The 12,830-nt window shown below is 38.8% G+C and overlaps 1 protein-coding gene across 1 annotated transcript; it reads left to right on the forward strand.

The window, feature by feature from the left end:
* The first annotated feature begins 758 nt into the window (after window positions 1-758).
* On the forward strand, window positions 759-12,272 carry LOC124989319 (HLA class II histocompatibility antigen, DRB1 beta chain-like). Its single transcript, XM_047559220.1, has 5 exons — window positions 759-768; window positions 1,084-1,347; window positions 3,110-3,391; window positions 8,006-8,116; window positions 8,841-12,272. Exons 1-5 carry the CDS (start codon window positions 759-761, stop codon window positions 8,852-8,854), a joined length of 681 nt encoding a protein of 226 aa, XP_047415176.1. The 3' UTR covers window positions 8,855-12,272.
* Window positions 12,273-12,830: the final 558 nt, after the last annotated feature.

Below are 12,830 nucleotides of genomic sequence, written 5' to 3' on the forward strand. Positions count from 1 at the left end.
CATACATACATACTACATTTGTACAATACATGTACATTTCTATATATCGCAATTACAGAAGCACATGTGACTGATTAACACTTAATAGCTCTGAGACACATCTTCACCTTTACCTCCTCAAGTCAGATATCACAATTGCATTTTGCATCACATATTTTAAAAACATCTTATTTTCTGAGTTCCCTGGATTTGGAAATTCAAAAAAGAGGTTGTGGACCTGTATTAGGGTCTGATTTTACTCTCCTTGAACCTCTTCAGTGTTTTGCCATTACTTAGTATAAATCCAAAATCCTGAATCCACCATAGGCTCTTAAGTGTCCTGCTCCCATGATTTCTCCAATCTGTCTTTTACCTTTCCCATCTCCCTTTATGTGCTTTGGTGCCTTGTGTCTTCTAGTTTCTTGAAGTTCATTAGTTCTTTCAAGCTTTCTCACATGGTATTACCCTTTACCTGACATGAACTTCCCTTTTCCCCAAAACATACACATATGCCACATTCTCCCTTCAAATCACATCTTTCTTTCTTTCTTTCTTTCTTTTTTAGTTGAAAAGTATTTCTTTTCTGGAACCATATTGTCATTTAGATCTTTTTGCTATTCTCTGCTAACAGAACTTCACACTTTTCTTCTGACATATTTCATTCCTGCATAACTGTCATTGAATTAAGCTCAATGTGGAGGGGCTGTGTCTGTTTTTCTCTCTTTGGAGTCCCAGGTGCAGTACAGGGTCAGCATAAGAATTTAGAGAATGACAGAGAGATGGTGTTAGGTAAGGGGAGGGTCAGGAGCTGTGAACATGAGAGGTGGGAACAGTGTCTTTAGGGTGGATGCCCAGCACCAAGGACAGGCAGTATAGGTGGCATGGGATCAGGGGTGTGTCCCCACCACTTCTGGTTCTCTGTCTCAGTCAGATGAAAGATGAACCCTGGGTGCTAATATTGGAGTTGGGGGCAGATGCAAGTCAAATAGGGGTGTCCTAGTGCCCTCCACTACCTCCCTCCCCACGAAGCCACCCTCCTTTTGCCTTCACCGACAGTCTCCTCCCAGCAAGCCCGCTTGAGACCCATCTTTCCTGTCCCCACAGCACGATTCCTGCAGCAGATGAAATCTGAGTGTCATTTCTTCAACGGGACAGAGCAGGTGTGGCACGTGACCAGATACATCTTTAACCATGAGGAAGTCCTGCGCTTCGACAGCGATGTGGGGGAGTTCCGGGCAGTGAGCGAGCTGGGGCGGCCCATAGCTGAGGACCTGAACAGCCAGAAAGACATCCTGGACAATTACCGCGCCGCTGTGGACAGGTGCAGAAACGACTATGCATTTGTTAGCTTAATGTTAAAGCGGAGAGGTGAGTAACCGGCTGGAGCTACGGGGCGGGTGGAGGAGGGGTGTGCGTGCGTGAGAGAGAGAGAGGAAGAGAGACAGAGAACTTCCTATTTTTCTGACTTATTAGCACAGGTATTTTTACATAATTGAAACGATTATGAAACTGGCTTTCAAGTTATAATTTTGTTCTTTGACATATTGATGTAACTATATTTATATAATGCTAATAGCATTTAAGTAGTGACATTTTTTCTTTGAATAGTATGGTAATTTACCTCTCATTCTCCTTTATTAGATCTTTTTTTCACCATATTGCCAAATACTTAGTTTAAAATGAATATCTTCTTATTTTTTATGTCCAGTTTTTTATTTCTAAGTTCTTGGACATTTTTCACATTTATTGTCTAATTGTCATCTGTTCTGATAATTATCTAATGTTTATTACCTCTGGGATCCTATTGTTTTTCTCAATATTTGGAGAAATTTCTCTGCAGTAAGATTATAAACACCTTGTTGATATTTGCTTCAGCATTTACTTCACCTTATGGCTTTATATTTTGATTATTTTATTGCTTTCTATGCTAATAATTTAAACGTTTTTATTTAATGAAATGTTCTGCAACAGTGTTATTATTAGCCAATTATTCTTAAATCTGTCATTTTGTAGTATTAAGAAATGTTTCCCCCGGGTTTCTCCTTTTATAAAAAATGCATGATTGAGATTGGTTATGTCAGGGGTTATCACAGGCACTTAACACATGTTAATGTCTAGGCCTCAAGCATCAGCTAAAAAGAGAGATAATTATAAAATAATAACAACTCCAGTAGTAGGTGTGCTTGATTTGCAAAGGAGAGGGATTCATCCTCAGAGTGTCAATATAACAACTTTAAAAAGAATGACTTTCCTTGCTGTTTTCCCTCTCCTCGGGACTCAGAGAGTCCCTGCTTCTCAGGTTGGAGCCCTCAAGATGTGAATCCGTCAAGGTAGCATGGATAGGCTCCATCCAAAATACTTTAAGTCATATTTTTTTCCTCAAAGTAAACAAGGATAATAAACACCTAACATATATTGAAGATGTTTTTACATATTTTAGGTACATTAATGCTTATAGTGTCAGTAGACTCTTTTATTAGGAAATCTGAAGCACAAAGAAATGTTAAAAAAAAAAAAAAGAAAGAAAGAAAAGAAAAAGAAAACAACTCTTCCAGGATCAACCAGAAAGAGGCAAAATCTAAGACAGGTGTGGTGGCACACACCTGTAATCCCAGCAGCTCCAGAGGCTGAGGCAGGAGGATCATGAGCTCAAAGTCAGCCTCAGCAGTTTAGTGAGGCCCTGAGCAACTTAGTGAGACCCTGTCTCTAAATAAAATATAAAATGAGGGGAGGGCATGCTGGGGATGTGGCTCAGTGGTTAACTGCCTCTGGATTCAGTCCCTAGTACCAAAAAAAAAGTGGTAAAATCTGAATTCAAACTCAAGCAGCTCAGAAATTATACTTTCAATGAACACCCTATATGTTTTACAAAACTGGTAAACATTTTAATTCAATAACGAATATTTTTTCAAGCTGTGACAAAACTAAGAATATTTTCTCCAACTCTCTCAAATTAATGAGCTCCTGCTATAAGGATTAAATCCAAGGCACATGACATTGTTAGGCCAATGGCCAGCTCTGAGGAGACCTGCCACACTTGAGCCTGGCGTTGGAAGGAAACAGAAAGGCAGCCAACCAAGGAGAATGACTCTGCCTTCCTGACTTATTCTCTCCACCTTTTCTCCCCTAGTTAAGCCGAAGGTGACTGTGTATCCCAAGAAGGCACAACCCCTACAGCACCACAGCCTCCTGGTCTGCTCTGTGAGTGGCTTCTACCCAGGCCACATTGAAGTCAGGTGGTTCCGGAATGGCCAGGAGGAGGAGGCTGGGGTCATGTCCACAGGCCTGATCCAGAATGGAGACTGGACCTTCCAGGTCCTGGTGATGCTGGAAACAGTTCCTCAGAGTGGAGAGGTTTACATCTGCCAGGTGAAGCATCCAAGCCTGATGAGTCCTATCACAGTGGAATGGAGTGAGTGAGAAGCTTCCTGAACTTATAAATTCCTATCCACCAAGAATGAGAATTGGTTAATTTCTGAGTGTAAGATTTCTCTTCTCCCTATACCATAATTTCATTTGCTCCATGTTTTCTTTTCCTGTAACAAAGGTCACGGGGGTAGCCCTGTGATTGTACCTACAAACACATATGTGCCCTAGGGAAGCAATTATTCCCAGTAGTCCAAAGAGATGTTATGAGTGTTTTGAACCTTCCCATAATATCATAGGTTAATGTCACTATATGGATTCAGCTTGGCATGACCACAGCCATCTTGAATAGTACCACCATGATAGCCCCAGAGTAATCGGAGTTGGTTTTTCCTGCATAGTTTTCTAGCAAATTATAAATAGACAAACCATTAGAATGGTATGTGCAACTTTACAACCAGACTCTGGAACCAGAAACATGCCCTTTCTCTTTTATAGTAACTGAAGATAAACCAACCAGATACATTCCAGCTTCAATGAAATTACTTTTGTCCTAAGTATTATGCATACCTACCTTCTGATCCCAATCATAAGCTCTACTTGAAGCTGCTTCTACTAATAGATTGTGCTCTGTGCAATTCTAGTCTGTCTCCCTCTTTTCCTTCTATCTCCTGGCACCTTGTGACTAGTCCTCATACCTAGACCATGTTGTTCATTCATTATCTAGTTCAATGCTTGGACCCACTACATTGACTGACTAAGAAGGAAGCCACAGGACTTAGATGTTCCCCAGCAGTAAGCACTTGAAAAAAACCAAGATTTTGGTAGACCAGATGCATGCTCTGGGTACCCCACTATTTATCATGCTGATACAGTTAGATGTCACAATATAGAAGATGGCATGAGTTGGGGCCTCTGGCAAGAACAAGGAAGAATGGTACCTCTAGGTTTTTGGTCACAGCTCTAGAAGGAAGCAGAAACTAGACACACTCCTTTACAATGGAGTTTCTACAATGCCCTATTACAGTTGGAGTCTCTGACCAAGACTTTACTGGTCACAGTGTGAACTGGGCCACATTAAAAAAAAGGTAGGCAGATGGCCTATTTCACCAGCCTCAATCCACTATAATATAGGCCCTTACTCTAAATAAGTGGCATATATATTTATAACAATCCTTTTCAACAACTTATTGTGGAAAATGTTGGGCCCCTTTACCTGTGAAATTATTCCTCACCCACCTGTCTGTTAGATGCCATGGTGGCAGAAGCAGATGGGCCGCCCAGTACCTATGATCTCCTAAGTACAAGTACCCTCATATCGGAAAATTCTTGGTATACAAACGGATAGAGCTGGATAACCCACGTATCTGAACTGTTGCTATGGTATCACCTGTCAATGATTCTGTCTTCTTTGAGACAGGAAAAACTTGGAGCAGCTAATGGACAACACGAGTACAAAAAGTATCTGTAGGTTTTGGTCACAGCTAACCTGGTCCCTGTTGATCCTGTTGGACTCTGGACCTGTGGTCATGGCTTATGCCCTCAGTGGGCTAAAAGAAATACCTCAGGACAATCTGGGTCTGATAGGCATCTCACTGTTAGTCTTGGGAATCGCTCACAGACCCCATCCTGTTAGCCAACATGTGTGCTCTGCTCCACCACACCAACCACCAGCTGCCACTGCTATGTTATCTAACAGAGATGATGTCAACAGTATTGTCTTGTTGGATGGTGCATATTTAGCTTTATAAGCCACTATTAAGTATTTATTTTTCCATCCATAGTTGTAATTGCAGTCTTTTTCTGTACTTCCTGGAAGCTGTGCTGTTATCAAGACAAAATTCTGTGTGTACATCCCTGGTATCACACACCTCATGTCACATAGTGTTCAACCCAGGGCTGCAAAGGTGCCAAGTATACTGTTTATCAATTCCATAGAGAGAAATTTGGAGAACTCAACAGAGAGGTTTTGGACATTTTATTACTTACTCCTTGGAGATAAGGGGCCAGGATTCAGTGAAGGGCCATGCTATGCCCACAAGCAGGGAGTATATATGTGATAGGTTGCATGCCACTCCACAGATGAATTTTTCAGGAGTTTTATGAGTACATTCCTTTATGACCAGGATAACTTATTTAGGTCTTCTCCTTAAGATTGGAGATAAGGGAAGTGACAAACTCCCCCTTTCCAGTTTCCTCATTATCACATTCTTTTAGAGTCCTTCTTATCCCACTGCAAACTTTCCTAAGTACTGATTAGCACTTAACCCAACACATACCCAACGATTTGTTTGAACCTTCCCTTCTACAGAAGACATACTAAATTGTCAGTTTGATTTCAGGGATTCCTGGTGGAAGAAATTGTATATTATTATCATTTGCACAAATTTTTCTTTTTGTGCATATGTTTTTGTTGTTGCTGTGTACTCTTCCTGCGAGTCAGACAAATGTCTTCAAAGTATGCTGAATACACAACACTAAACCCCTCACAGATTAGAGCACGTCTCAAGAAGAGGGTGTGTATGAGACTGTAAGAGATAGTTATTGGGGTGGATTCAGCTTGGCATGACTGCAACCATCTTGAGTAATAACTGTCCTGATTGCCTGAAGTAGCACTACATGACTTTTCCAGCATCATTTCCCAGCAAACAATGACTAGTAACAACTGTTAGAGTGGTATGTAGAGCTTTATAACTGGTATCTGGTGCTGAGAAATGTGTAAATTTTTTATATTAGCTTAAAACAAACCAGGTATTCTGGCTTGGATGAAGTCACTTTTGTCTTAACTTAGATATATGCCCTCCTTCTGCCTCAAATTGTGGGATCCACTTGGTCTTGATGCTGCCAAGGACCACATTTTTGTCAATAAGTCCCACAACTAATTGCACTCTGTGAGATCCTATATCTGTCTGCCTCTTTTCTTTGATCTCATGGTACTTTGGATCTTGTTTTCATACAATGAACCCAGAATGTTCCAGAACAGACACTTTCTTATCCTGACTCCAGACCCTGCCTCTTTGGGTTTCTGGTGCTGTTGCTTTGGGTTGTTCATTGTGTTATTAGAAGAGAAGCAATGCAGGGACCTTGCTGACATCCAAGATGGCCAGTCTCAGGTTTTCCTTTCATTATCTCTGTCATCCTGGATAAGCTGTGTAACCTCCCTGGGTCCCAGACTAGGTATTATTTCAAGGGTGATGACTTCTTGTTTTAATTAGTTTTACATGACAGTAGAATGCACTTTGATACATCATCTATAATGGAGAATAATTGCTCATTCTTCTGGTTATCCATGATATAGAATCCCACTGGTCATATAGTTATATATGTACTCAGGGTAATAATGTCTGATTCACTCTACTGTCCTTCCTACCCTGACACCCCCTCCCCTCCCTTCACTCTCCTCTACCTAATCTGAAGTAACTCTAATCTTCCCTAGACACCCACCCCCTTTGTGAATTAGCATCTGTATATCAGAGAAAACATTTGGCTTTTGGTTCTTTGGGACTGGCTTATTCACTTAGCATAATATTGTCCAGTTCCATCTATTTACAGGCAAATGCCATAATTTCATTCTTCTTTAAGACTGAGTAACATTCCATCATATATATATTATATATATACACATATATATGATATATACACATGCACGCACACACACACACACACACACACACATATATATATATTACATTTCTTTTATCCATTTATTTGTCGAAGGGCACCTAGGTTGGTTTCATAGTTTAGCTACTATGAATTGAGCTGCTATAAACATTGATGTGGCTGCATCACTGTAATACACTGATTTTAAGTTCTTTGGGTATAAACTGAGGAGTGGGATAGCTGGGTCAAATGGTGGTTCCATTCCAAGTTTTCCATAGTGGTTGCACCAATTTGCAGTCCCACAGCAACATATGAGTGTACCTTTTTCTCTACAACCTCACCAACATTTTTTGTTGTTCGTATTCCTTTTTTTATTTTTTTTTTCTTTTGGTGCTGGGGATTGAACCCAGGGCCTTGTGCATGCAAGGCAAGCACTCTACAACTGAGCTATACCCCAGCCCCTGTTGTTTGTATTCTTGATAATTGCCATTCTGACTGTGGTGAGATGAAATCTCAGAATAGTTTTGATTTGCATTTCTCTAATTGCTAAAGATGTTGAACATTTTTTCATACATTTGTTGATCAATTGTATTTCTTCTCTGAAGTGTCTGTTCAGTTCCTTAGCCCACTTATTGATTGGGTTAATTGGTTTTTTTGGTGTTTAGTTTTAGTTTTTTGAGTTCTTTATATATCCTGGAGATTAAATTTCTATCTGGGTTGCCTGTGGTAAAGATTTTTTCCATTCTGTAGGCTCCATCTTCATGTTATTTATTGTTTCCTTTGCTGAGAAGAAACTTTTTAGTTTTAATCCATCCCATTTGTTGATTCTTGATTTTACTTCTTGTGCTTTAGGAATCTTGTTAAGGAAGTCAGATCCTGGGTGATGACATTTTAATGAATTCAGTGCATGAATCTCATAGTTGTTCAACGTGATTTTTAAATCTGTCTTTCCAGGAATGTAGTTGAGCCTTCTTCCTCCAGTCTCAAAGCTCTGTCTCTCATGGTCTCTGTGAGAGATGCATTAGGGGCAAAAATCACTAAACCTGGCTGCTTCTCTCAGGGGTACAGTCTGAGTCTGCATGGAGCAAGATGCTGAGTGGAGTTTGGATCTTTGTCATGGGTCTTCTCTTCCTTGTGGTGGGGATGTTCATCTACTACAGGAATCAGAAGGGTAAGGAGTCAGTTTATATCTGAGACTCTCTATAGACATTTCTGGGGGAAGAAACAGGGCTTTGCTGAGGTTAGTTCTCAGAAGATCAGTGTCCTTGTACAAAGTTTTTCTCCCTCAGGTGACTTCAAATTTCCTAGAAAACTGGAAATCGAGAGTCTATAGTAACTGTCAAAACCTAAGGGGTTGTGGCTTATAGAGATAAAAGAAAGGTTAACAACTAGAGATACTGGGTCAAGAACCTGGGACAAATGAAAGAAGAGCTGCTAAATATTGCATTTGTGTGACAGAAGCTTCCTTGTCACACACTCTCAGTTTGTGCTCAGCCCTCTGCCCTGGCTGGTGTGGGTTGCGGTGAGGTCAGGGCAGATGTGCCTCCGCATCTTTAAGTATCTATCTTCCCAGGATGCCCCAGACTTCAGCCAACAAGTGAGGTCCTTTAATCCTCTCTCAGAGACAGATTTGCTTTCCCTACAAGAGAAGGTAGAGGTGACAAGACCTGAGATAGAACTAATGGGAAAGGCTTTGAATCCAAATTTCTGACCAGGCAGTGTGCTCTAAGTCTTCTTTCCACTTAATAAAAGGCCTGTGCAAGTAGCATTGGCTCAGGGACACTTGAGGATTTTTTCTCTTTGTACTGCAGTGCTGTCATGAGAGGCCATGAGAGGGGAAAGGAAGCCATCTACAGAGTTAGAACTGAAACACCACTGTCCTCTGCCTTCTGCAGGACTCCTGAGCTGAAGAGAAGGTGACAACTGCAGGAAGGACCCCATGTCCTGCCTCTCCATGTCATGAAAGGGTTTCCTGCCTGCTCTCCTTCTTCCACAGAGACGGTGCTTTCTCAGAACTCGGTTCCCTCTGGTTCAGTGATCCCACAGAACATGTCCTCCCTGCTGGCTTCCTAAGCCACTGCTCCTGACCTGGAAACCCCAGTACAGCCCCAGGAGGTCCTATTCTCCATTTTCTCCTGGCCCCTGAGTATTCAACTCTGACTGTATCCAGTGGGTCTGAACTCACCTTGTGCCACATTACTTTATGACATTTTCCTCAAATAAACATGGAGTGAAAAATCATCTACTTCAAAGTTTCAAGGAAAGAAATAGAAAAGAGAAATGGAAGACTGCATCACAATATAACAATGGCTTTCATTTATGCATGAGTATATGAGGTAATCCATTTGTTAAATAGGTGGAATTATCCTTTTCCAAGCATACAGATATATCAGACATAATACTCTGCACCATGACTACACATGATTTTTATTTGTCAATTTAAAAATTGATTCAAAAATTTAAAAGTCAATGCCAGAAAATCAGCACTGACTATAACAACTGAAGCAAATTCCTTAAAAGTTTTTGATAGAAAACAAGCTAGAAAAATAAAACTAAATCAGAATTTTTTTGTGTGTGCTTGCCCAAAACATTGTGCAACTTGCAAATCAAGTTATGATCAAAGTTCACAGACTCCATTAAAATACTTTTATGAAACAGTTTCTGGGAAAGGCACATGAATTGGATGAGAAGGTGGAGGGTTCTTCTCTGGTGTTCCATCTGAAGAGTCATTTTCCAATATAAGTCAATTCAAAGAGCAAATAATCAGTTCAGAAGTTTATCTCAAAGCAATAATCATTTGGACACAATTTCTCCACTGTTAATTACTGCTCTTATTCTATTTTATGAATATTAAAAATTTATATAAAATATTTTGTCATATTATGCATTATTTGTATAATGCAGATTTGCCTATAGAAATTTGATACACAGATATTGATTGATGCCTGTTCTCTTAGATCCCAGGGTTGCAACTTTACTCTAGGTTGTTCCCTCAGATGAAGAAATGACTTGTCTCATGCAGTGTGAGATTATAAGGTAGAATTAAAACCAATGGCACACTTTTTTCAATGAAGGTGTTTTATAGTGAAAATAACAGGAAATCCACACTAATTAGTTCTATTTTTCTGTAACTTGCTGTGATCCACTGTGGGACATCTTCAGGGCCGCTTGAATCAGTGGGCCAGTGGCCTCTCCAAGAATCCTAGACCTTTATTGCTTATCTTTTCATTCACAGCACACCTGCCGTCCTGAGATGGTAGGACACCCACTGCACCTTTAGGTTTCATGTTCTCTCACAATCTCTAAAGGCAGGAAAAGGAAACTTCTTCTTGTGTGCTTTTGTAAGGCCTAAGTAAACTTCTTCCAGAGTTTCCACTTGACCCACTTCCTCACACATGGGAACAACCACAGATACAGTCACTGGCTCAGACAAACTATGATTCAACTTGTGTGGAGTGGACCTGTTGCATTTGGGAAGAAAAGGAGCAAAATCCTGCCTTCATTGAAGGAAAACAATGATGGATGGGGTAGGAGGGAATGGTTTTAGGGTAGGAAAATGTAGTTCCTGATATCATCAAGCTGTTAATATTTTATTTTCCTCATGAAGACCTATAGATTCTTAATCATCATCCTCAATCAAGATTTTGAGTATTTTCTATAATATTAAATACTAAATTCTACCCTTTACTTACAATAAAACAAAAAGCAAAAATACACGGGTAGTTTTAATTTGTGGACAAAATGTATTAAAAACACATTTGTTTCAGAAAAATAGATCTATGATAAATAAAATATGAAAATACAAAGTATGTATGAAATTACTAGTGCAGTTGTTATTATTTCTATTACTCTCATCACCATTATTATAATTACATTTAAAGACAAAAAGACTTTCTAAAGCTTGTACTTTGCTAGAATTTTAATGTTGCAACTACTTTGGAAAATAGTTTCATAAAGCGTTAAAAACACATTTATCATCCAACCTAGCAACTTTATTCCTTGAAATATACCCAAACCAAATCAAAATGTATTCTCACCAAGATAGGTGGGCAAATGTTCAGAGCAGCATTAGCCACAATAGCCCCATACTGGAAACAATTCAAATATCCCAAACTATAGTTGAAATATTTTCTTCAGAAAAAAGTATTATACTATCTACTTGTTTTAATTTTTCAAAAAAAAACTTAGTGGTTTAAAATTACAGTCCCATAATGATTTCAAATAATTCTGGGAGTGACTGAACTCAGCTGGTGGTTCTCACTGGGATCTCCCATGTGTTTACAGTCAGAGGTCAGCTGGTTAAGGTCCTCAAGAGGCTCAACTTGGACACTCTCTGCTTGTGGTTCCAGGCCTCTAATGTGGCCTGTGGTCCCATTAGGAATGAAGACAGGGCTCTTAGGTTGAGGGCTCATAGTCCCAAGAATATGTTTCTCAAGAGAGGAAAGTAACAACTGTAACATTTCTTTAGACCCAGCCTCAGAGTTGTGGGCAATCATTTTGTCCCACATGCTATTTGTCAACAGAACCAGCCCCGATTGAAGGGGATGAGATATACAATCTGCACTTTTGAGATGAGTGACAGATAGTTTGTACCCTTCTTTAACCTACCCCAATCAATTTTTTAAAACTCACTAAAAAAGAGAGAATCTGTGCAATGAGTCCTACATCCAGTAAATAAATTATAATTTTCTCAAATCGTCTTCCAAAGCAATTAAAGGTCCTCTCTGCTTCAGTGTTAAATTCTACAATATAGCTTCAATTCATCTGGAATTATTATTGCTGATCTGAGTAGGTGTCATCATAAAGTTTATTAGGGATTCAAACAACCTAGCAGTGTTTATTGAAAGACTGTCTTCCCTTCGTTGCTCTGCCAATGCTACCAGAGACACATATTGAGGGTTGGATCTATTTCTAAATATCTACTCTATTTTGTTGTCTTATTTGTCTACTGTTGACAAAACACTGTGCTAACTAACAGAATCATATCATAGGTCTTGTTATGTTAAGTTTTTCTAGTTGTGCTGTGGTTTTCAAAAATTTCCTTGACTAAGACCATAGTAAGTATGTATGAATTTTAAATTCAGCTTGATGATTCCTTCATACCTTAAAAAGAAAAAATAACAAGAAAAAGAAACAAAAGAGCAAGCAAATAAAAAGACTTGCCATGATTTTTAATGAGATTTTACTGAATACAACTATAATCTGGAGAGAACTGACCTCTTTGAAATATTTAGTGTTATAATGACCAAATAAGGTAGTTTCTTAATTTGCTTATATCTGTTCATTTCTCCCATTGATGTTTTATAGTTTTCAGTAAAAATTTTTTCCCAATCTTTTGTTACCTTTATTCACAGGTATTTATTTGATAATTTTGATAATATTGTGGAAGTTATCATTTTCTTGATTTTGTTTTCTATTTCTGGTAGAACATGATTGGTTTTATTTATCCTGACCTTACATCTAGCAACTTTATTAAATTTGCTTATTAGTATGTGAATTTTTTATTACATTTATTTTCTAAGTGTCTGCTCTTGTCAAGATAAATAATAACAATTTTACCTTCTTTGCAATCCTTACACCTTTTATTAACTTTTATTGCCAGTTTCCATTGCTTAACAGCTCTAGTACTCTAGATATCAAAGGGAAATTTTTTAAAATTTCATTCCCAGTTCTGATGTATGCAATAGGATAGCTATGTTTTCTCACATTGAGGAAGTTCCTTTTTATTACAAGTTAGCTACTAGGTTTTGTAAAAAATTAAGACCAGTTCGTAAGTTCTGCCAAATGATATTTTGTGATATCAAGGTGAATATATAATTTTACCTTTTCAGTTAATATGAGTCATAATAATTAATTCTCAAATGTGGAAACATTTCTCTTCTGAT

The sequence above is a fragment of the Sciurus carolinensis genome, chromosome 7, assembly GCF_902686445.1.
Source record: "Sciurus carolinensis chromosome 7, mSciCar1.2, whole genome shotgun sequence".
NCBI classification, from domain to species: Eukaryota; Metazoa; Chordata; class Mammalia; order Rodentia; family Sciuridae; genus Sciurus; species Sciurus carolinensis.